At 37.5% G+C, this 25,535-nt stretch overlaps 2 protein-coding genes and 2 pseudogenes across 6 annotated transcripts; 1 reads left to right on the top strand and 3 right to left on the bottom strand.

The window, feature by feature from the left end:
- Positions 1–703: 703 nt before the first annotated feature.
- LOC126595702 (putative E3 ubiquitin-protein ligase LIN-1) lies at positions 704–5,659 on the top strand (annotated as a pseudogene).
- Positions 5,660–8,505: 2,846 nt separating this feature from the next.
- Positions 8,506–12,433, bottom strand: LOC126595664 (3-hydroxyisobutyryl-CoA hydrolase-like protein 3, mitochondrial). 5 transcript variants are annotated; one of them, XM_050261995.1, is made up of 11 exons: positions 12,029–12,433; positions 11,724–11,825; positions 11,504–11,548; positions 11,203–11,255; positions 10,464–10,598; positions 10,278–10,374; positions 9,967–10,096; positions 9,664–9,842; positions 9,421–9,548; positions 9,195–9,296; positions 8,506–8,948 (listed from the first exon to the last, which is right to left on the bottom strand). In XM_050261995.1, exons 1-11 carry the CDS (start codon positions 12,264–12,266, stop codon positions 8,847–8,849), a joined length of 1,311 nt encoding a protein of 436 aa, XP_050117952.1. In that variant the 5' UTR covers positions 12,267–12,433; the 3' UTR covers positions 8,506–8,846. The 5 variants fall into 5 exon arrangements, with proteins under 5 accessions (XP_050117952.1, XP_050117923.1, XP_050117929.1 ...); XM_050261966.1 differs by lacking the exon at positions 11,203–11,255 and having other exon boundaries at positions 11,484–11,548; positions 12,029–12,431; XM_050261972.1 differs by lacking the exon at positions 11,504–11,548 and having other exon boundaries at positions 12,029–12,431.
- Positions 12,434–12,740: 307 nt separating this feature from the next.
- LOC126595692 (strigolactone esterase D14-like) lies at positions 12,741–15,460 on the bottom strand. Its single transcript, XM_050262002.1, has 2 exons — positions 14,905–15,460; positions 12,741–13,518 (listed from the first exon to the last, which is right to left on the bottom strand). Exons 1-2 carry the CDS (start codon positions 15,300–15,302, stop codon positions 13,071–13,073), a joined length of 846 nt encoding a protein of 281 aa, XP_050117959.1. The 5' UTR covers positions 15,303–15,460; the 3' UTR covers positions 12,741–13,070.
- A 4,833-nt stretch (positions 15,461–20,293) lies between these two features.
- On the bottom strand, positions 20,294–25,430 carry LOC126595655 (fe-S cluster assembly factor HCF101, chloroplastic-like; annotated as a pseudogene).
- Positions 25,431–25,535: the final 105 nt, after the last annotated feature.

The raw sequence follows: 25,535 nt of genomic DNA, 5'->3' as shown, positions 1-25,535 counted from the left end.
AGGAGCTCCAATCCGAGTTCAAACTTTTATAGATGCATATTTGGACCACCGGCTTTGCTTTTGCATACACTATGACCCGAGAATCAAATTTATGATGCCACCTTATATGGTACTGAGACTGCATGGTAAAATACCTCCTATATTAGAAAAAATCTCTCTCATCTTGTTTTAATTGAGAAAATTTATCGTTTCATCATCCCTCATTAAATCAATAACATAATTAATAATAACATAACATCTCTCATTAATACGTTGTAACACATCATCTGATGAAAAAGATAAACACCTAATTACATGCATCATATGCCACCCAAAAATCGCTCCAATACTTTTGTGTGTTGACTTCACACACCCATGCCATCGATGAACCATAAGATTCCTAGTGTTTGACCTTCCTACACGTGCACAAATTAATGCAAAGAATATTCATCTTATAATATTTTCCTAAGTTATCAGTTTTCACATTTCTTGATTCAAGCCCTAATTGTAATTGGATTCTTTAGAACATTTTACAAGAGTGTTAGGTATTGCATGAAATTATTAATCACATAACTAACAAACAAACAATTGGGATAATCATAATTAGGACGACTAAGCAAGTATTTGGACGTACTAAACAGTCTCTGCATGTTCTTCCGAAACATGACATTTGGAGTCAACTACTAAGTTCTCTGTTTGGTTTGAAACCTCCACAGCCAATATGGGCCGAAGCCGAAGGACCAGTTGGAAGTATTCAGCAGCAGAAGAAAACCAAACTCTCCACCTTTTTATCCTCAAAAGAGTTTCAATCAACGATGTCCTCAAAAACCAGGAACAGGAATCTTCCTGGAACTTGGAAGCTTCGCCAATGTGAACTCTTCAGATTATGAGTCAGAGTCTTCCCTGGAGGATATTTCTGTAACTTCTTCTTCTTCCTTGGATTCCGGAGCAGAAATTGAGGTAATGATTTTTCCGATGTTTACAAGAACACAGAACATAAACTCTGGTTTGATATTACCATGTTTGTTTTTTTTTATATATATATATTTTAATTCTTATGTTTTTGGTTTTTAATGTGTTGTCTGTTTTCTGAGTTTTTGTAGGAAAACAACAGAGAATGGAATTGTTTGAGGCTACACAGAGCCAAATTCAGAAGCTAAAGCATCCCGCTTCTGCAGAATCGAGCAGGTATGTAACCATCAAACCTCTCTGGATTTTGAGTATATCTATTTGGTATTGAAAGTATTGAAAAATCATCAGACGTTAGCCTCACATTATCGATTTCTTCGCAGAAAGTTTTGGATTTCTTGTTGTTTGTTAGTTCTCCAGACCGGCTGATCATGGCAGATTGTCATAACAATTCTGTTGGGGGAAAAGTATATACACCTCCCAAGGATTTTGTGTGTCCCATTACTAGCACTTTGTTTGATGATCCCGTGACACGGGGCAGACATATGAGCGAAAAGCGATCCAGGAGTGGATTGAAGGAGGGAACTCTACGTGCCCAATTACGCGCAAGAACTTGCACAGCACTCAACTGCCTAAGACCAACTATGTGCTCAAAAGGCTTATTGCAAGCTGGCAAGAACAGAATCCTAATGCAGTGTTGAGCCAATCGGAGAGTACAAGCCCATTGATTAAAGCCGGTTGGGAAGGCCATAATGCGTTCAACTTCTCCTGACAGTGTTATAATCCAAGGCGGGTTTGAGGGCGTAGTTGGCGAGTTAAGACTTGCCATTAAGAACCTTTGTATGTCAGAAATTCTCAAGGAGTCCGAAATGGCTGTTCTTCAAATTGAGCGGTTCTGGCAGGAGGCAAATGTGGAATGGGATATTCAGAATTTGCTCACGAATCCTCCAGTGATCAACGGTTTTGTGGAGGTTCTTTTCCATTCTGTTGATCCCAGGGTCCTGTTAGCTGCAGTTTTTCTCCTGTCTGAGCTGGGGTCAAGAGACAATGCTGTGATCCAGACGCTAACGCTCGTTAATTCTGATGTCGAACGCATTGTGGCGCTTTTTAAAAAGGGGTTGGTGGAGGCTGTGGTGTTGATATATCTGTTGAGGCATTCGATCCTGAACCTAATTGAGATGGACATGGTGGAGTCTCTCTTACTAGTTATCAAAAGGAAAGGCGATGATTTGCTTAACATGTGTCTAAAGCCGAGAACAGCTGCAGTGGTTTTACTCGGGCTGATTCTTGGTGGCAGTGGAGAGGGTATTGCCTCTTCGATTGTTAACACAGTAGTATCTGAAAAAGCGCTTGAAACAATTATTAGCAGTTTGGAATCTGAATCAATCGAAGAGAGGATTGCAGCAGTTAGGATCTTGTTGAGATGTATGCAGCAATATGGAAGGTGCAGGAACACAATAGCTGATCAAGGTGAGGTGGCTCCTGTTTTGGATAGCTTTGTCGGCGCAAGTGATGGAGAAAAATTTGAGATTGTTCACTTTTTCTTCGAGTTAGTTAAATTAAACAGGTATATACATCTCAATTCTCAAGTTTACTCATGTCTATCCAATTTTTCTATGATTGTAGAACTTGAGCTAGAGTGACAGATTTAATTAAATCTTCGTGTTAGACAGAAGGACATCTAATGAAAAAATCCTGCATATCATAAAGGATGAAGGCCTTCTCAGCACAATGCACACCCTTCTTATTTATCTGCAGACTGCCCCTCAAGATCAGTGTCCTACTGTGGCCGGTCTACTACTTCAACTCGATCTTCTGGTTTGGAACTCTCTCTAATCTTTCATCTATTTTTGATCTTCATGAAATATTTAATTGATTCGATCAAATTATACGCTTGTTGATTGCATGAAGTAGTCATGTTGCATTTTAACTCCTAACATTGACGACTTCGTTGTACTAGGTAGTCAGTTATGATCACTGGATTTGTTTTGTAGGCAGAGCCGAGAAAGATGAGCATATACCGCGAAGAGGCAATAGACATGCTCATCTCATGTCTCAGAAATGCGGACTTCCCTAATGCCCAAATTGCTGCTGCTGAGACAATTATGTCGCTGCAAGGGAGGTTTTCCACATCCGGAAAGCCTCTCACCGGGGCTTTCCTTCTCAAGCGTGCCGGCCTTGACAAAAGTTACAAAAGTCGAGTACGAATGGATCAATTTAGCAATTTTTCTGGAGATGACGAAACTCTTGTGAGATTTGCACTGCATTACATGGCTTTTAATATTTCCTTATTTTCGTTTGCTTCGTTTTGGCTACTTGATCATCTTTGCGCAATCCATTTCGTGATAGGTTTACTTTTCTGGTCAACATCAAAAGGAGGAAGAGAAGGCGGCTGATAATTGGGAAAGAAAAATGGCATTTGCTTTAGCAAGCCATGAGTTTGGTCTACTTTTCGAGGCTTTAGCAGAAGGCTTGAAGAGCAGAAACGCAGAATTATGTTCAGTGTGCTTCGTGTCAGCCACATGGCTCGTACACATGCTCAGTGTTCTTCCAGACGCAGGAATACGGGGAGCAGCACGGGTCTTCTTGCTCAAACGTTACGTGTCGATATTCAAATCTGCTAAAGATATTGATGACAAAGCTCTCTCTATGCTTGGGTTGAGCAGCTTCATACAAGATCCTGGTAAGAACCGTTCATTCATCCTTGGGTTTCTGTTCGTATGCATTTTTTACTTTAATAACTTTAAAGTCTTGGATGAATTACATATATATTCTTGACGTTGTGAATGTCAGAGGGCATGCAGGATGTAACTTCTAGCATAAAGGATATAGTGAAGGGCCTGAGAGAGCTTAAGAGATTGACTCCCTTGGCATTTCAAATGCTAAAACTCTTCTCTAAGGGACAAGACTCTAGCGCCGTAAGTTCATAGGAATATTGTGTAATATACCTTTGTTTCTGAAAGACGAAGGACCATGACAAAATTACACGTTCATGTATTGACTACAGCAGGAACTGTGGGATCATAAAGAATTAGCTCAAGTCGACTGCAATGAGAATGGAGAGGTTCTTTCAGTCATTTGCTTCGACGATAAAATATTTTCGGGTCACTCCGATGGAACTATAAAGGTAAATAATTTCTTGGTCTTATTCAGTCTTATATATGGTTTGGTAATTTAAAAAAAAAATGTTTTCAAATTCTGAAGGTATGGACGGGTAAAGGTAGCGTTCTTCATCTCATCCAAGAAATTCGAGAACATATGAAGGCAGTTACTAGCTTGGCAGTTTTGCAATCGGGGGAGGTTTTATATAGTGGTTCACTTGATAGAACTACAAGGGTATGGTCTATTAGCAATGAAGCAATGCACTGTGTAAAAGTACATGATATGAAGGATCAAGTTCATAGTTTAGCCGTCACGAACAGCTTTGCTTACTTCATTCCACAAAGTACTGGTATTAAGGTACTTAAGAGATGGTCATTAGGTTACCGACGAAATTAATTTAACCTACAAAGCAAGATTAACATGAACATGTAACTAATGTGATGCTCGCTACTCGTTAGCAGGTTCATTCATGGAACGGAAGAACCAAATTGTTAAATTCAAGTAACCATGTGAAGTGCTTTGCTCTAGTACACGGAAAATTATATTGTGGATGCAATGACAGTGGTGTTCAGGTACGATTCTTCTGTAGTTATTGTAGTTTAAATCCAGCTATAGCTGTTTTATCACCCTAAACAGACTTGTGTGAAACTTTCAGGAGATTGATTTGGCCACGGGAACACTCAGTACCATTCAAAATGGCACTTGGAAACTACTCACGAAAGCAAACCCTATCCACGTTATTCAAGTTCACAGTGGACTTATATATACAGCCAGTTCTTCCATCGATGGAGCAGCTGTTAAGGTACCTCAGAACATATTACCACGTCAAATTTTCGGTTACTAAAATAAAATCCCAAGATAATTAAGAAAAAGAATGAATATATTCATTTAATCCATTTCTTAGTTACTGAACTGTTCGATTTGTATACCTATGTGAAGATATGGAATGCTGCAAACTTCGACATGGTTGGATCGCTTCCGACTACATTGGAAGTGCGGGCGATGGCCATAAGCTCGGAACTAATTTATTTGGGAGGTAAAGGAGGAAGTGTGGAAATATGGGATAGGAATAAGCAGAACAGAATGGACACCCTACAAACTGGTACCAATTGTAAGGTCCTTTGCTTGGCTCTTGATGCCAATGAGGAAGTTTTGGTCGCTGGAACTTCTGATGGCCGAATTTGGGTAAACATTTTGTCTTTAAACAGAAATCTTTACGTACATATACGTGCATGCGTGTCTACGTAGTACGTACTTATTCACGTCTATGCATGTATACATGTTGATCATATTTTCATGATCGAACCTTGAACATTTGATATGTGTATATACGTACACAATAAGTTTAAATGAGATCATTTTCAATTTTTCATGATTTTACCTTGTCAACTAAAAGTAAAACCTTTCTGCTGGTTTGCAGGCATGGGGGCTTAGCTAAGAACAATACCGGGGTGAATTTGGATGGTAATATATTTAGTTGGGAGAGCAGCTGGATATAAATATATACATGCGGATAATTTTTTAGTGAAATTCTCTGTAATATTTTCATGTTTGTAATGCGTTTCGTTGTAGAATTGTATAGAAAACTGACTTCACAGATAAATAAGTTGAATATCAGAGTGCACAACGAATAAGATTACAAAATAATAAGAAACTACATTGTGAATGACTTAATATTCTACGAGCTACAAAACATTATACATCATATATATAGATAAATAACATAATCCTAATAAGTAAGAAAACAAAACCCGAATACTAATGGGCTAAGCCCAAATTCAAATAACAAATAATCCTAAATTCCAACACCCCTATCAAACTCATGGTGGTACACATTATGAGTTTGCCAACAAGCAGATGTGGATGCAAGCTCCGTTAGGCGGACAAGACAAGACAAGTTCCGTTAGGTGGATACGACAAGGTAAGCTTCGTTAGGCAGACACGACAAGACAATCGCTATTTTTTTCTCCTTTTTTCTTTTTTCCTTTTTTACCTTTTTTTGTTTTCTGGTGGGCGTGATGGCGAGTTTGATGCAGGTTGATGGGTTCAACAAATCTAATCAGGTGGGCTTGGTCGGCATAGCGGCAGATGTGCAGCAGCAGCTAAACTGGGCACACGAGTGTAGCGGCATTTTTCTTTTTTCTTTATGGGCTTTAGTCAATAGCAGCGGCAGGTTGCAGAAAAACTAGGCACACAAGTGCAGGCTGGTTCGACGAAGGTGCGGCTGATTTTGGCAACAGGAAGCAGGTCATGTCGTCTGTGCTTGCGGAAGTGGTGCAGCAGCGAGTGATCGGGTCTGTGCAGGTGTGCAGAGGGTGCTGATGCAGTGCAGGAAACGGTGTGGTGATGCGAATGCTGCTGGTGTTGGATGCTGGTGGCGGCGATGTGGGGATCTAGGAATAGTTCTGAGCAAACATATTCAATTTTTGTTTTCGAACTACGAAACCCCAACCTAGGGCACAACGAGAAAACAAATCACAACGAAGAAGATGACAAGACAAACAAGCTATAGCTACCAATAACAGATTTAACCTCTCGGAGGATCAAACCTGCTCTGATACCAAGTTGAATATTAAAGTGCGGAACGAATAAGATTACAAAATAATAAGAATATTATTAAACAAACTAAAATGTTGAAACGGCTACAAAACCCTAAGAGACTACATTATGAATTACTTAATATTCTACAAGCTACAAAACATCATATATATAGAGTACTAACATAACCCTAATAAGTAAGAAAATAAAACCCTAATATTAATGGGTTAAGTCCAAATTCAAATAACAAAATAATCCTAAATTCCAACATAATAAAGACACAGAAAACTGGCTGCAACTTGCATGCAATATGACTTTCTCGACGGTGTGGGGGGAGAGGAAAGAAACTCGCACGATACTGCAGATGCTATTGATCCATTTTACTATATAAGACATAATAATCTTCGGGTAACGACCCCAAATCTTATTGGAGCTAATTAACTCATGTAATAAAATAATCTTATTGGACAATTGGATTCATTAGCAAGTGGTTAATTATTTCTTTTAGTTTAGATTAATTAGTTGTGATTAATATCTTAAGATTTTATTTTTCATCAATTGTAATATATATTCTTGTAACACTCATCATTTGTTAATAATTGGCATTTCGGTAAGTTTGTTGCAGATTTCGACTCATAGATGTGTTGTGCATGTGGTACGATTCGAGTTGAGAGAAAGTATCGATGCGGTTTATGTGATAGGAAGAGATAGAGAGAGAAAGCCAAGAGGGGGAGAGAGACCTGTAAGATGTTCTTTCTGGAATCAGCTGTGAGATTAATGTACTCTTCCATACCAATCATTGTCATGGAGTTTAATGACTTCGAGAAATGTTAAAGAGATTTTCAAAAGTGAGACTCTCCATAAACTCTTTATCACCTCATGTTTTTTGCACAATGTTTTATAATATTGACACATAAATTGATGTTAAACTGTGAGATGACAGAAAGTTTATAAAAAGTCTCCTTAGTATTACTCTTATGACTTTTCCAAGCCCGGAACCTCCGTGAGTTTGGTCGAATCACTTATTTACAGCTCTATCATATTTTTCGAAAAATTTGGCATTGTTTCTAATGTAATAAAATAATCTTATTCGTTGTGATTTATATCTTAAGATTTTTTTTTTCAATTGTGATCGATATTCTTGTGACACTTCATTTGATAATAATTTGTGCTTCGGAAGATGCATAAGCATTAGGCAATCCGTAAGATTTACCAAAGAAAGTCTTTAAAGATGACCAGAGGATGGGTGAATCTCAAATAAACTCTTAGAGCCTGTTTGGTACTCTATTTGAATCCAACTTTTTAAAGTCAAAAACAATTTTCAAGTTTTAGGCCTTATAAACTTGTTTGGTAGGACTATTTTAAAAAACTGAACTCAAGGCTAACTAAAAAATATAGTCTATTATCTAAAAATACAATAAATGAGTTTTTAGAGTTTTTAAACTTAAACTCACTCATTTTTTTTCTCTTCCTCCTCCCCTCTCACTCCAAAACTCACTCATTTATTTTCTCTCCCTCCTCCACTCTCACGCCAAATCTATCTCTCTTTTCTTCTTTCTCTCTCCCCCTTCTCTTTTTATTTTTATTTTTTTCGTCTCTCCTCCAATCTGCTCTCTTCATTCTCTCAGTTCTTTCTCTCAATCCTCTTCCTCTCTATCTCCTCCGATCTTCTCACTTCTTTCTTTTTCCTCCAATCATCTCTTACTTTCTTTCCTCTTCTCTCCTCTTTCTCTCTCGACCCCCTTTTTATGAATCTTTTTGTTCAGTTTAGATTGTAAGATTTAAAATTTTTAAATCGCATACCAAACAAGTTTTTGAGTCTTAAAAGAAAATTGTTTTCAAGAAAAATTCTTAAGAAATGTTTTGAAAAATTATAAAAAATTTCAAATAGGATACCAAACAAGCTCTTATAGCCTTCGAATATCAATTCTTCGAGATTTCAAGAGGAGGATACGTTCAAAAAAGAAGAAGAAAGAATTCGATCCACACTAATAACCATCGATATTGTCTTCAATTTAATCACCAAGTGTAGGGTACAAAAGACCTCATGCAATGTTTATGTCATGTTGACATGGGACCCAACTTATTGAGACTATAAAGAAGCTTGTTTGGTTGATTATTGTACTAGGTCTTCAAACAGAAGCCCCTTTTGGATGCCACAACCACAATGTTAGTTAATCACATGGCCGTGGAAATCGCAGTACAAAAAGCACTAAAAGCGTCCAAGTGAAAGTGCTTTCCTCTCATCCGGTTTCATTTTACGTATTTTCCACAACGGTAAATATATTTCAATGGTTCCGCTTTCGCATGCCAGTCAGTCACACACTCAACTCCTCAACGTTCGGGCTCAATGGCTCGAAGAGAGCTTCCACTTCACTCCGATTCACCTCCTCTAACTTTGCCGGGTTCCACTTTGGATTCTGCATTGACAAGAAACGGAAGCCAAAGATAAAGACCCGTTCTGACATACGGAAAAGTAAGATGATTATATAACTGTAGAGGCTGTAATTGTTTATGTTGCAGCAACTCCGTCAGCAAGTGATTTTCAAAAGGAAACTATATAATTCGGATGATTAACTCAAGGTTCTCCACCATAATCCTAATTTCAAGAATTCCGCACTGTTTTGCCATTTTATAGTAAGGAATCTTGAGCATAATTAACGAACCTGATCCTTGTCCACCAAAACTGCCCGCACACCTTCAGCAAAATCATTCCTCAAAGACGATCTTACAGCAACGCGATATTCAGTTTTCATCACACCAGTTAACTGGTATTGGTCAAGTAAAGCAACATGTAACTATCAGAAAATGTGAAATAGTGCAACACAAAACCTATCAAAAGGATGCAACCATGTGATGAAAGAAACGAAAAGGTACAAAGTCCAGACTCACTGTGGATAATTGATTGTCATTTTTCCCAAGCGCAGATGCAACTTTGGAGAAATAATTTTGTGTCAAATAAAGTGAAAAAGGAGCACCCTTTCCAAGACCTTGAAGAGCTTCATTAGCCCACTCCACCACTTCAAAAGAAACAATTTGATAGAAAATACTTCACAGCGACAACAAGCCTCTCAATAGAAGAGTATGACAGATTTCATTTCATTATCAATAAACAAATGGCATTGACAAACTTACCAGTAGCATCTGAACTCTGCTGCTGCTTTTTAAGTTCATCAATTGTCTCAAGAACCGACTTATTTGCACCAAATGCTGAAGTTATTCGAGGTAAAAGATTCTTGAGTTGCGCTTCAGAATCTGGGTTGCTGCTGAATTTTGCCACAGCTGTTTCAACGTCCTGATGGGGATCCTGGGAACTGCAATCAACAATGGAGCTGCTTTTATCTTGCGATGATGCCAATTAAAGTTAACCCCACTAAAGCATTGGAAATTTGAACCAAAAGAAAAAAAATAATGAATTTAAAGAGAAGAGAAACATACAATTTGGTAGACAAAAGGGCCTCCTTTAAAGAACCTAAGTTTTGAGATGGGACAAAATGTGTCCCAAGACCCACATATAGTGCATCCGATGGTGTTGAAATCCTTTTCCCAGTAAGTCCAAGATAAGCACCTACAAAGACATAACAGTGTTAAAACAAACACAGAACTAAGAATTGATTCATGAAGCAAACAGAGAAATTGTATAGGCTATTCTCTTTATATTCTTATAATCTAAACAGTTTCTCCTTATTAATGAAATACTTTAGTAAAAATATCTAGTTTTTATTTACTTTCTGATAGAAAAGGCATACCTACAGATCCTCCTCCAGGACTCTTTGCCGCTATATGTGAAAACCCAACATCTGGGAACAAACCAATTCCATTCTCTGGCATAGCAAGAACAGTCCTCTGAAATGTATCCACACAAAGTTAGACACGCAAACCATTGCAATGTAATTGACAACATTGACAATCTCTGTCTGACAAGGCAATCATACCTCTGTAATGATCCGGTAGCGACCGTGACCTGATAGGCCAATACCAAAGCCCATTGTTATGCCATCCATGAAGCTTATATAGGGCTTCTTGTACTCAGAGATTTTGCATATTAGAGAATACTCAGCAGTGAATACCTGAAAAACGTGCAGCACAAAATCATATCGGTAGCCTCTCAATCTTAAGAAAACTACAAATGGTAGCTTAAAAAAGAAATGAATCCTATCCAACCAATAGAAATCATATTACCCAAGTTCAAGCAAAATCAAGACTAAAAAAATGATCAGATGTTGTAAGTTGTCTGAAAATGTCAAAACATGAAATTACAAAAGAAAAAAAAATATTCGTATGTATTGAACACTAATAAATACATGCTGAAAGCACAATGTTAGCCGCAATTTATGACATTTACATGAGATTGAATCACCAAATCAATTAAAGAAATAGCAGAACCCATATAAGTGATTTTCACCTTGAATTTTTAGGTCTATCAACAAACACATTATTACAATTCTAATGCATGAATTTTGTTAAAAGGGGCTTGCTTTGCTTGTATAAGGCTTAATCATCAATGATTTTGCAAGGGTCAATGTATTGCTAGAATTCTATTTCACTATGAAAATTACCAAAATTATATCTAATATGGTAGTGGAGGGAGTCATCTTATATTATCTGGATTTTGGCAAACTGTGTAAGGATATAAATCTGTTATTGTATATAGTTAAAAGGACACTATTAAACCTCAATCATATCCGGTAGTTGGTTTTTGGCCGTTATCTGCTTCACATCACCGCCTGCAGGTAAACTAAAATCTGGGTTATTACTTATCAAAGAATCAATATGCCATCTTAACGGACACCGTGTATCTCTATATGGCAAAAATGCAACACAAAAAGGAACAATGAAGGGAAACAAGAAACAACATGACACGAAACAGCATGAACATCAAGGACCAACAATCTATCATGTAAGCACCTAAACAAGAAACAATTCTAGTTCAAGGCAAAGCGTAATGTAGAAACCTTAGGCACAAGAGGTGTGTTTTTGTCCTTTTGAATTTCGGCAACAACCCCTTTAATATCCATTCCTGCATTTACCATGATTGGTCACTCTCAAAACCTTACCTAAGAGACCCAAAAACAAAAATAACCGCCGAAAGAGCTAAACCTACATCTCTAGAAAAACTTATTTAGCTACATGTTAAAATGGAATTGTAAAATTGCCAAGAGAGAAACTATTCAAATACGGATTCTGGGCATTACCGGCACAAAAGGCACGAGCCGAGCTGCTATCAACAAGAACACACTTCACATTTGGGTCAGATTCCCATTCATCCAGATAGCTCTTGTATATCACATCCATATCTGCATTTTCCAACAATTCCCACTTAAACAGGAACACAAAATTCTTCAAAAAAAAGCCAACTTCTTCGAAATTTCAATCCAACATTTCGTCTCATCACAAATGCAATAACACAGAATTCAAGCTCAAGTATTTAAATCAGCTCCAAATCAAAAGCATTTACAGATACATGCGTGTTTGTGTATGTGTGTGTTTATCCACATACCTAGGTTCATGGCATTGAGAGCTCGGGGGCGATCCAGGGTGATGACGGCGACGCCATTTGGGTGGACGCTGCCCTTGACGAACTCGTCCGCGGAGGCCATGATCGCGAAGGTGCGGAGAAGGCGAGGGGATTTGGACCCCGGTTCGCAAAGAGAGAGCTTCCAATTTGGATTGAGGAAGAAGAAAGCGGACGACGATTTGCTCAGAATTTGGGTCGCTCCGCCGAACAAACTTCGCATTGCTTCGGTTTGAGAGTGACTGTGTCAATGTAGAGAGAGAGAGAGAGAGAGATTGATGGTGCTTCTGGACCGGATTGCCCTTGATATTTCGGTTAATTACAGGGAAAAAAGAACCGCCGCGGTGGCTACGCAGAGAAGGCTGTGGGAGTGCAGTGGCGGGCAGTGATTGATTGGAGATTTCTGCGTGGCGGGAGGGTGTTAACGGTATTTCATGTACGACCAGAATGTATGGCTAGTTATTGGGCCAGCTAAATCTAAAAGTGAAGCCCAATTTAAGAAATGATTGTTAGCCCAAAACTTGAATGTCCATTGGTTCAGCTGGAAAAGACAGAACTAGCCCAAAATCTTGGTTGGGTAGATCTCTTTTTACTTGTACTTTCAATAGTTGTAATTTCACAAGATGATTTGCTACTCGCTTGTTGAGGCTGAAACAAAACAAATAATTTGAAGGATGATGTAATTTAGTCTCACACGTATGCGGAAATAACTTATAAAATAAAATAAAAGTTTCACCACACACGTAAGCAGAAAAAAACTTACAAAACAAATAAAAGTTTCATCACACGTACATGTCAAATTGTGATTGACGTGTACATGGCCCCCTTTTTCTAGTATTTTGATACAAACGATATGCAAGAATTAACAAATCAAACATAGAATCTCAAGTGCATAAACAAATACACTTGAGCTATAAACCCCTTGCAGCGGACACTTCTTTTTCACCATACAAATTATTCTAGCTACCTAGCTACTACTTACTTACCTAGAGAAATTAACTAATTAACATCATCAGCATATATAATCTTAAGGATCATGATCAAATTTAAGGCCCAAGACTTTTCCAAGCACATCAAGAAGCTCAAGGTGGGCAGTCAACTGTGGGAAATGCCCATTTGTATTCATAATCTCGACATTAGAGTTTTCCTTCATCTTCTTCTGCATGTAGAACGCAACCGTTTTTGGAGCAGCCATGTCGCTGCTGGTGCTGACGATGGTGCATGGAGTCGAGACCTTGTCGATAACGTCTCTATGATCGCTGTAAAAGACGGTTTTGGCCAAGGCGAGGGCAACTTCAGGCCTCATTCTCTGCAGGCACTTGGCGAATTTTTCGACAGAGGGAGGGTCATTTGTGTCCACAGCAAGTGTGGCGAAGTTGGCCGCCCAGTTGTGATAGTTGGATTCTATGGCTGAGATGATTTGTGTAATATCTGACATCTCAAATCCACCTTCATAGTCATCTGTATTTATATACCTACAAATATATATATTTATGTTGAAATTAATGATTTCTTTCTTCAAATAATTGTGGACCCAAAAATGTATTTTGTGTAGAGACAATACAGAGTAAAGGCAATCCATTATATATATATATATATATATATATATATATCACTGATATTAATTAATGGCTTATTAAATTAACACCCACAAATTGTTGAATAAACCCCACATTTGCATTTTCAATTAAAAATTATCTTAATACACCCCACATATTTTCCCATAATACTCTCACACCCCATATTCTTAATATACACCTTATATTTTCTACATGCATCCCCGTATTTTCTATACACCTCATATTTCTCAAATCTTATAAAGCTTTTAATTTGGACAAAAAATACCAACTGGAATTTTGACAAAAGATGCTGCCTGGGATTTAAAACATATGTGGGTTGTTTTCAATTCCACCATTAAAACCCATGTCTTCAGTTTTTAATATTTAGTGGTAATTTTAGGTGTTTAATTCTTCATGTAATCCTGTGATCTCTAAAAGATGAATACGAACATAGAAGCTTGAATAACACATCAAAAGCAAGATTAAATCATTATCGATGTCGTCAAAATCACTAAAACAATAAAAATATGAAGTCTTACCTCATGTGAAGCTTCTGAAACATTGATTTCGTGTTTCATTCGTCAAAAATAATTTTTCTCAACCAACATGTTTGTAGTTTCATTGGTTAAGGTTTTGTTCAACAATGGAGAGTTGGAAGGGTTTTGATAGTTGAGGAAAATAAATAATACGTTAAAAGTGATTTGGGATGTATATAAAATATTTATTTTTAACCTAATAAGGTCAAAATTATCATTGCATAGTAGAGTAAATAAGTTATTTAATAATAAATTTTAATGTGATCACAAATAATGTGATCACAGACATTTTGTGAGGTGCTAATATAAAAAGTCTTAATTAATTTGCGATCACAAATATAAATACATATGTATATATACAATGTTTCTCTCTACGGACCTTATGTCGGTCTTTAGTGCGGATGTCTATAACGGTGGCCAGACTGTTCTTTTTGGTCAACTAACAATATAATTTGTTTCATTCTCAGTCGATCAGCACAAATGTCTCGCTTCAATTTTAGGTTTTATCGTTCGTGTTTTGGGCACATCCGCACGAAATCTGAACATATTAACGTTTGGATAAGAGAGTTTTATATATAATTAATTGGATATTTGTAGTGTCTAACCACAAAAAATGGGACAAGGATAGAATTAAAATGATGGAGAAAACCTTGAACAAAATAACTAGCCTAGCTAATTAAATAGCTATGTATATGATTGAATATTCAGTGAAAAAAAACAGAAGAAAATGAGAGAGAGAAAGTTGTATATAAGAGTGAGAAAGTACCTAGGAGAAGCTCCAATGAGGATGAGGGAGTTAAAGAGGTCAGGTCTTTTAACTGAAGCAATGCATCCAATCATACCAGACATGGAATGACCAACAAAGACAGTAGATTTTAGGTTAAACTCGTCTAAGAGAGCAATTAGGTCAAGGGCAAATGCGTCATAGGAGGAATATTTCCCAGCTGGATCAAACAGTTTCAGGTTATCACCATCCTTATTATTCACAGCGCCGGAGAAGGGCCAGTCGAAGACGAGAACACGGTAATGCTGAGACAAGTAAGGCAGGATTTTGTCCCACACAGACTGGTCTCCTCCGTAACCATGTGCTAAAACCACCGCTTCGCCGCCCGACCCCACGATTTTTGCGTTCATGGCGGTCGAAAGGGTCTTTTCTAGCACCATTTTTGTGGTTTTTTAATGAAGCAAACTAACAAAGAAAGAGAGAGAGGGAGAGAGGGAGAGAGTGAGAGAGAGAGACAGAGAAAGATTGGATGGGGGTGGCTAGAACAAATTGTGTTTTGGTAGTGTTTTACTCTATGTGCTGGTCCTAGCTATAGTCACTCCATTATATAGGGCCAAGGAGTGGATTAATTATTGGGAAGATGAAGATAAATAGGAAGACTTAGTGTGGTTAATGATTGAGATGTGTATTGCTTGGTGAATAAATAGCATGTTCTATTTGACCAGATATTGGTTTTAGCATGTGTGAAATTATTGCATATAGTTTTTTGTGGTTAGAGAGCAGCATTGTTGATGGTTAACTGATGATATATGTAGTAGTGATTTACCATTTCCTTAATCCTTATTTTATTTTGGAATCACCCCAAAGTAGATATATGGAATTTTGTTAAGTAGTACATCACTATAAAATAAGGAGATTATGCTATGTAATCGGGGTCATACACTTTGTGTAAAAAAATTTCATCATGTTATGTTAGTTGTAGATACAAGAAGATATATTTGCGGTTGTATGTAAGAATTTCTCATAAATTAGAGATGCATGTTTAAGGAACTTCACTTCAACAACTCTCATTAGCTACACTCATTATGTGATTACAGTTATAGATATATAAAGATATATTTTCTATTGTATGTAAGACTCTCTTGTAAATTAGAGATGCGTATTTTAGGAACTTCACTTCAACAACACTCATGAATCATGATTATGTAATGCATGTTGAAAATCAATCTCATGAGCCACGCTAATACATAAAACTAATACTGATTTGACCACTTAGCAGGCTGATTAGAACACAACAGGAACAAGATTTGAAGAATTTATGGCGGCTGTTGGGGTCATTTAGTGCATGGCCTTGACTTTTTGTTCCTTTTACTTACTAATTGAGATCGAGTTAGGTCAATAATACTATCAAATGAAGTAAGCATGACCGCAAGAAATCGAAGAGAGAAAAGATGAAAAACTAACTTTACTGGTAGAATCTAGTATGTATGGTACTGCGGAGATTTTAAGAACATGCCCAAAAGGAGCCATTTGTATTTTTATGTTGAGAGAGAGAGAGAGAGAGAGAGGGGGGGGGGGGTTGGGATAAGTCCAAGGCCTACCTTTTTCTGCCATTAAAGCTGGCAGACCCCACGACCACGTTCTTCCCATTCCTTATCACAATTTTAAACCAGATATACAGGTACATGCATTGCATACCGATCATCAAGACATGAACTGTTATATTCATCGATGTTATGTTTTAATCTACTTTTTGGACAACCGATAGGATATTTATAAATGGGATACAGTAGCTGGCTTCAGTTGGTTGGAGGAGCTTGTATCGTTTGTATGTTCAATTCTTATGAAAGCGATCGAAGACAATATATGATTGTTGTGCGTAGTGGTTAATTGTAATACACTATAGTGACGTAACTTTTTCACTAATAAAACAGAATATGCAAATTCAATATGTGGCCACAATAATCTGATTGTAACTAATTAATGGGAGGGCCACTAGACTTTCTATATATTATGGACAGATCCTAGCAATGGATTTTGTAATATTTTCCAGCAGATTTGGAGAAGATTCTTTGGTCAAAGTAAATAGTAAAATGGAATAAAATAGAAACATAACGAGATTGAGAGCTCCCGAAAAGAGTGGATAATTGTGGCTTGCCACCAATTGTCATCCTTTAAATAAATAAAAAAAAAGGGTAATGTTAGACCATCTCCAACCAAAGGATTCTTATCATCTCCAACCGAGGGCCAAAGGGCCATATGACTCGTTTTAGCCCTGTCACAAAAAACCGTCTCCAACCGTGGACTAAAATGCTATAGTATGAAACGTGAGGAATTGAAATAAAATAAGATAAGATAATATGAAATGGTGAAAACGTCCAAAAAAATAAAAGTGGGCTAGGCATAAAAAAAAGAGTGGGCTGGGACAAATCCTAAAGTGGGTTGGACAAATAGAAAAGAACAAAAAAATAAAATAAAATAAGTGGGCTAGCCAGCGCGTTGGCTGGCTGGCTGAAGATGGCCAACCAATTGGCCATTTGGCCATTTTTTGTCTCGTGGAGTCCACAAGTTCTTTGACCTAACCCTTAGTTGGAGATAATTTTCGAGCAATTTTCAACCCTCTGAACCCTTCGGTTGGAAATGGTTTTATGTATCATGTGAGGCAGCTACAGGCTAGCCTGCCGGCTGCAACAAGGCATCTCATGATATAGAATTCTATTGTCCGCATGTTGTCTTAAAATTGAAAAATGATTTTAAAATTAAAATATCTATTATTGTTTTTAATTGGCTTGGAAAATAAGACCTCGTCAATTTGTTGAAATAGTTATTGGCATGGATCATTTTGTATGTATGTGAGAGGCGTGTTAGGATCAATTACCTGAATAAAGTTGACGTTTGTTTTATGGGCATTGTTAAACTTCTTATAAGTTTATGCAAGGTCTCATTAATATGTGATTCATTCTCAACACGTTCCTTCAGGTGTACCAATATGGGTAGTAGCCTAACTTCTTATAAGTTTATTCAAGGTTCGTTCTCTCATCAATGTGGGATTCATTCTCAATACTTCTCCTCACGTGTGATAATTTTCAATCCTAACAAGTAACAATATACAAACGAGGTGACGTGGAGCATGTGTGGTAGTTGAGATTCACATATGAGATAATCTGCTCTGATACCATGAAGAAAGTTGGGGTTCCACCAAAAAACTAATTGGTAATAGAGGTAGTAATCCAAACTTCTTATAAATTTATGCAATGTCCCTTCTCTCATTAATGTAAAATTCATTCTCACCATCGCTTATGCACGGTGCAGTGATATATCCTACCCAATCATGTTTAGACTTGTAAAGCATAATAAACAAACTGAATAAGCTCATGTTCACTTACGTACGCAACTGATTCTAGAGTTTCTCATAATGAATGAATATTGTCTGCCCTTTTCTTTCACAAGTTCAAAGTGAGAGCTAGACCACCCAAAACTTGTCGTTCTAGGGGGAGAGATTTAATTCAACCAATTAGAATATCTCATTGGCTCTATGAAACTAAACCTTATCAGATATAAATCCATGTTGCGACAGCAGACAAGACATTATTTTGAATGCTATCTTGTTTGGACGGGGAGAAATAGATGTCTGGATCAAACGGCTAGAATATAGTTTAAGAACATCCTGGATTCCGGGGATTTTATATCATTAGAAAAAGCATTTTTGAGAACAGAAAAACTCCCGTTTCTTGGATGCGGTTTCTCACATATAATCTCATGCTTCACTCCTACAATAAAACAAATATGAGTTGCCCGTATCATGAAACCGACAAATAGTGGCAGGCAAAGATATTATCGTTTAGTTGAAAGTAACTTCAATTGTTTAAAGTGTTCAATTGGCAACATGCAGAAAAAATCTGGTCAGTGTTACTGTGTGTGAATGCATACTGCATGGAGGCCCCGGTCATGCTATGTGAAGTAAGGCCTTGTTTGCCAAACGGATATATATCCAATCAAGCATGTTTCACAAGAATTCTCTCGAAGCCGCAAAGCCAGCCGGAGGAAAAACAAAAAACAAAAAAAATTTCTCTGCAAATTTTGACCAATCTGCGACAAATTGGGTTGCAGTTTGAACTGAATTTTGGAATCCAACATTACTATTGAGGATCTATCAAAGTACTGCTATTCTTTTCCAAAAATAAGTCGGTAGAAAGTTTCGTGTCCCCGATAAAATTTCAATAAAATCAACTCAAATGATTGATATGTACTTTCCAATTTTTTAAGAAAATTAATGAAAATTTGTAACTTATCTGACATGTTCAACACGTCGCTTATGGAACTAAAGAGAAATTTTTTTGTACAGCTGGCGAATACAAATTAACCCTCTCATAGATGGTTTGCTCATTGCTCGAATCGATCTAAAGGGACTCAATTTTACACTGATCTAACGGCTACAACTGCGTTGAGGTACAGCTGGTCAAGAGAAAGCTCCAAAAGGTGCATGCATGCATGGTCAAGTTTAAGCAATGCTTTACATCCTGCAAGAACAACTTCTTTCTATTGCAGTCGCCATTAAAGCCAAAAGGTGCCCAACACATTCAAAGGAGGAACATTGACTGCTAGAAAAAACATAAAGTTAGTTTGAAAATTAAAAGCTAAGTAGGGGACTGGAGGCAACTAAATGCAAAAAGGTCCCAATGAAAAAACAGTTGAACAATGACATTTATAGTTCCTTGTGAAAGTAAAACACTTTCTGGGAAAAAATCTTTTTCTATGCAGATATGCTCATTTATTGGACGGCTCCTAATTTGGTTCAATTCTGCCGATAACCAGCAAATCTCTTTTAGAATTGTTTATTGGTTTCTGAATCGGGTTCTCACTCTTATGATGTCTGCCAGTCGCCCTTTGCTTTGCATTAATTTCGAGGCTGGTAGGAGATATGCATTATATGTTGGGAGATATCTTTTCTGCCACGCAAAAGTCACAGTGCCAGTATTCATCATGCAGTACTTTATGTGACGTCATCTTTTATTTACATGTGAGAGAGTTAAAACACATGATAAGCCGTAATTGTATTGCAATAATACTGCTATCGTGACATCCCATGTGTAGGTGAGATGTGTAACAGATGTCTCACACATAAGCTCATGCACCACTCATGTGAATTTCAAAATTCAAAACCCTTATTTTCATGAAACGGGTATGTCATATTTGCTATATCATGTGACTGGGGCATGATCTTATTATACGTGAGACGCTTGTTTTATGTAATGGTGGGTGTAGGCGACTTTTCTCCTCAAAGTGGTCCATTTTGGTCTGTGGATGGCTTTAAGCTGTCTCAGTTTTCTTGAAGCAGATGAAAATGATCGATAAACAGACATTTCTGCAGCTGTAGGGTTCCTGATGTATGTTTATATGCTGAAAAATTATATGGATGGAAAGCTAGAAATGAAAACTGCAGTAAATGAAATATCTAGATAAATGAATCAGAACTACTAGTCAAAGATCCAATACAATGTGCTAAGAATAATCTATCGAAAATTCTAGCATACGTACAATAATGAATGACATACATTGCAGAATTTACCGGCTAGATGTGCACTCAAAAGTCCAACGGAATTTAATGGGACGAGAGAGTGCACCGAATATAGTAAGATTTTTAGTATTGGAATGGTCTCATACAAATAGTCCCTGAATCCAGTAACTTCACAACTCCAGTCTAATCTTTACAGTAAAAACTAATGACTGTGTGTAGAAGGATCTGTGAAAACCTATAACTTGAAGCTATCAAACCTGTATGAGGGAAGGGAAAAACAGCATTGTTATTATTACCATTTGAGGCTGATGCAGTGAAAAACTATGGTAAGAATGGTAACTTGCCTGATAAGGAACTAGTCGAGGAACATCAACTAGCCGCTCTATTGTCTGCAACTGATCGTAAGGAGCAATCTGCGCCATAACATAGAAAATTTCATGCATTAGTTTACTGCTATGGCACCAGTTAATATTTTCTGATGTTTAACCGTTGGATAAATCCTATTTTTTGTAACACTGCTGCAATTTCAACGAAGTAAATTTTCACACTACTGGCAGAGATTTGGCAATGCTTTGCATTCAGTCAAAAGGAGTTAGGTTGCCAAGATTCTCATGAAGTTGTCACTAATCTTTTGCATCATGGTGGTCCCTGTTGAAAACTTTGTAAAGTATGACAGCAATAAAATCCTTCACGATGCGATATGTTTGGTTGATCAATTCAAACAAAATGTTTTTAACCTGACTAAATCCGTCTGACCACGTTATTGACACTGCATAGTTTCCCATGGGACGAATCTCTTCAGGTTCTATATCTTCCGGAACATCAGCGAACTGCAACTTTTGCTCCCCTGTCCACTCATCCTAATTTGGCACAAATTTAGCAACTCAAAATTCGAAGGACTAAAGATTAAGTCAGGCATGTAGATTATTTGGAACTTATGACATCAATAAACAAAACTCAACGCTAAAGGAAGATTTTCGAGGCCTTTCTTCAAAAGGTCCTACAAAGAATCCGGTCACTTTTACTTTCCCCATCAATTAGTGTCTTCAAAGTCTTTGTCACATATATTTCAATTTTCAACGTCGAATCTAGATTAATCCATCGACTTTATTAAAGTTATGTAAGAATTTGATAGCCAGATTAGTCCTTCCTCGTGTTTTAGAACATCGTTATCGCTGATGTGGAATGACAAAAACATTGAATTGAAGGGTGAATGTCACATATGTGATATGTCACATATTCTGCATATTATCTGGCAGCAATAAGTCTCCTCATACCACACTTTGGGCAGAGTGAAGAAGAAATTCTTCATCTGAATCCGGTACCTTCACTTGTGTAGCCCTGATAGATTTATCATACATCACAGCCGTTGACACTGTAATGAAAAAATAAAAAACTCAAATATATGTTCGAACAGCGAGTAAATTTAAGTCTCTAAACTTTTGCGAAACACAATCATCACGACTACATTTTGATTTAAAATTTTGGAAGTATGATAACCTTCTATAAAGTTTTTGATAGGATACCTTGTTGGCGAATCTTAGCACACTGTTGCACAACACATATTCCGAGACCCTGAAATGTCTTCGAAACTTCACCAAGAGGATCAGCTCCCACTTCGGGCGTTCCACTATCTCCGGAAGCAGATAGCTGCCAGATAAATGCTATCAAAATTAAAAATGGGTTCCTGCACAGGACATATCGAACATCAACGGAAGAGATAGGACTTACAGTTGGTCTAATGGGAAGATCAAACAGATTCGGAATACCGAACTGCTGGACGACCTGCAAACATATGGATCAAACTATATCAAATACATATGCTTGCATATAAAGTTTTACCGGTAGTGCACAAATTTCCTGCACTGAGATTATTCAGATATTCTATGGAGAAAGACGGTAAATTCTTCAATAGTGAGCTTGCCTGTGAGCCTGATCCTGATCCTTTACCAAACGGTTGATAGCGTTTCCCATCAGCTTCAAAATGGCTCATATTCTCTACTACAGCAACACACGGCACCTGAATGGTTGAAACAAAAGCACGAACGTTTAGAGAAGAAGGTAGTCGATGAAATCAGCATCAATATATCTATAAACGAAGAAATATGGTTTTCTTCCCTGGGTTCTAGAGTTTTGGTTGATGACCCCAGAAACCTTAGGGCCTCGCATTATAGCACGCCCTTGCCTGGCAAATCCAAATGACACCAATTTCACTCCCAAGTTTTCGGTAGGAATTATGGTTTTCTTCCCTGGGTTCTAGAGGAAGTTTTGGAACCGTCAGAATTGCAGCACCTTACTAATTATGAAGAAATTCTGCTAAATTTGCTTATATTACCATCACTAGTATTCGGTTCTCAGGGGAGACCATTGTCGGTAAACTTGGACCATAGACGTCAGCATCAAATATACCAACTCTAGCACCCATGCCAGCCAAAGTGTATGCTAAGTCTACCGCTACAGTTGATTTTCCCACACCTCCCTGCACACATTTACAAACAGCAAAAAAACCAGTACAGAATTAGCAGTATACACTAATGGTGGGAACTCCCCGCCAAAAGTAGATTTCCTGTTTCGATTTCATATACATTTTTCTTAAACTACCGGCTTGCAAATATAGGTTTTCCTTTCAAGAGACAGAATTCGAGCTAAAAGATATGGCTCCATCGGAAGTGTTACAAAATCAAACATGAAGAAATGGTGTGAACCATGAAGAGCACAAAAGCCACATACCGGCAACAGAAAAGAACCTAAAAGGAAGTGCAGAGTCTACCTTGCAACTAGAAACTGCTATAATATTTGAAATCATCTGTAACCCTTACGGAAGTTGCCCGGCATAAATCAGTTTCTCTGGCTGTGCTGACATAGTCACATTGACATTCTTGACCCAGGGAAGAGCGTTCACCACCTCATTTGCCTGTTGTTCAAACTGTAACACAAACGAAGCTTGTTATGTTTGCTGGTTCCTAAAATGCTACTAAAAAAGCATAATAAGTTAATTTTTTCCATTGATCATAGAAGATCAAAATAATGGAACTGATGGCAACACTTGCATCTTTCCATGAGATATAATTTATGAAAAGGAAAAGGAAGGAATCAAAAGAAATAATACGCCAAACGTCACATAACTCCATTAGTAGGGAGTATCAAGTGGAATTATGAATCAAATCTACGATATCAAACATATGCGAGTCCTTATAAAACAACGGTGATTGTGTCAATTACCATGTCCTTTATTGGACATGCTGGTGTAGTGAGCTCTAACCGAAATGAAACCTGAGACAAAAAGGTCAATATATTTTGGTAAGGACATTATCTATACGTCTGTCACTGAAAAATTTCGCATACAGCCTCTAAAAGACCTCACCCGAAGCATCATTGATGTCCAGATCTTTCACAAATCCACACGAGACAATGTCCGTCCCAAAGTCTGGATCGATGATCTGAGACAATGCTTTGAGTACATCTTTCTCAGCTTCCGCCTTCAAAATTTCATCAGCACCAACTGCATCTGAACAAAAGGAATAGGAAAACGTAAAATAGATAGAAAGCAATATGTTAGATGAATATACTGATGTTTTTTGAAAAAAAAATCCCAAAATTATTACTCATAAATTCAACTGCTAAATATTTCTAAAGATAAATTCATGTGTAGTGTTTTTCATAATTTTTCTTGCCTTCGCCCATGAGCGGTAGGTCTTGGGTTCGAGACTTGGGAGCAGCCTCTCCATAAATGGGGGTAAGGCTAGCCGACATTCACCTCTCCCAGACCCTGCATAAAGCGGGAGCCTTGTGCACTGGGTACGACCTTTTTCACTATATATGTCTCTAAAGAGCTCTAAATCTCGAAGTTGAGATTTCACAATAAAACCAACTAGCAACAGGAAGTAGCTGAACCCCTTATATGCGTATGCAAGGTACTTAACTCTCCGATATGGGACAACTCTCGACATCCTCACAAAATACTAACACATGCCGTTTCCATACTAATAAAGTGAATTGTGCAATCTAGTCTAGAGGCACTTATATTTAAGCTGCTTGCTGGGTTTGCTGAAAAAGAAGGTAGGGAGAGAAAGTGCTTTTTACCTTCCAAAGAAGCAGCTTTAGTTGTAAGGGAGCTCAATACAGAGCCTCTGCGATGAACCCATTGGGACCTTTCATGTCTTTGTTGCTGAAGCGAACAAAATACAGCCGTTGATGATTGAAGAGGCTTCTCATACGAAGATATTAATCCTGCAACAAATCACGAAAGTAAAGCAAAGTCAGTGCTCCAACTCGAGCAAAACGAGTGTTGCAGACGTGGATTAGGCCAGTTGGTCACGCTAGTGTGTCTGCCCCATGACAAAAGTTTGAATCCACTTGCGCAAATTAGAGTAGTATATATAGAATATCGTCTGTCTTCAACTCACCTGCATCTTCATGAGATTTTACGTTTTGAAATGAGAGATATAGCGAAGAAGGAACGTGAAGAATTTGCATGTTTTTTGTCTTAGAGAGAGAAGATATTAAGAAAGTGAGGAGGTGAGGAGGTGATGAGAGAGAAAGAGGAAGTGATGAAATAATGTTTCGAAAATTTGAGTGTAAGTTTGAACCTCATGTTTCGAAAATTTGAGTCATCTGTGTGTCTGTAAATGTAATCTGATTACCTTGTTTGCTGACTTGGCACCAATCTGGTTCCTAGAACTATAAAAGACGTGACGTTTTTAAATGAACTACTACTACATGCCATTTTACTTCCGATTCTCCATAATTTATCTACCATCCTTTTAATTTCCCATCTTTTCTCCGATGCAAGTGATTTTAAGAAAGTCGAAAAGTACCGCAGGTGCAAGAGAGATTCTTCACGTGATAAGAGATATAGGCACATGGTTGCACAATCACACATTAGATACACACTTTGTAAGAACTAAAATATAAATATATAAGATGCAGTAGGTTTTTTTTCAGGGGAATACACTTAATAAACCGAGTTGCAAGCCTCTTGCCCGCCCTTTTATATCCTTAGTTATATGAATTTCGTATTCATACTCCACATAAATTAAAATGTTTTATTCTGAAAAATTGAGCATCAATTTCATTAAAAATAAAAAAATAAAATTTCCATTGCCACATCCATTCCCATCTACCTGTCTTACCTTACTTGCAAGGCAAGAATAAC

Source organism: Malus sylvestris, chromosome 2, assembly GCF_916048215.2.
Source record: "Malus sylvestris chromosome 2, drMalSylv7.2, whole genome shotgun sequence".
Classification (NCBI taxonomy): Eukaryota; Viridiplantae; Streptophyta; class Magnoliopsida; order Rosales; family Rosaceae; genus Malus; species Malus sylvestris.
The sequence above is the reverse complement of the archived record's forward strand: the minus strand, read 5'-3'. Positions and strand labels throughout refer to the sequence as shown.

Coding starts and splice junctions, on each gene's coding strand:
- LOC126595664 (XM_050261995.1), bottom strand. CDS start 12,266: ATGCGAAGTTTGTTCGGCGGAGCGACCCAAATTCTGAGCAAATCGTCG. Junction 10,599..11,202: donor AACTACCGGATATGATTGAG/GTTTAATAGTGT, acceptor CACGTTTTTCAG/GTATTCACTGCTGAGTATTC. Junction 9,297..9,420: donor ATGACAATCAATTATCCACA/GTGAGTCTGGAC, acceptor GACCAATACCAG/TTAACTGGTGTGATGAAAAC.
- LOC126595692 (XM_050262002.1), bottom strand. CDS start 15,302: ATGGTGCTAGAAAAGACCCTTTCGACCGCCATGAACGCAAAAATCGTG. Junction 13,519..14,904: donor CTCATTGGAGCTTCTCCTAG/GTACTTTCTCAC, acceptor ATATATTTGTAG/GTATATAAATACAGATGACT.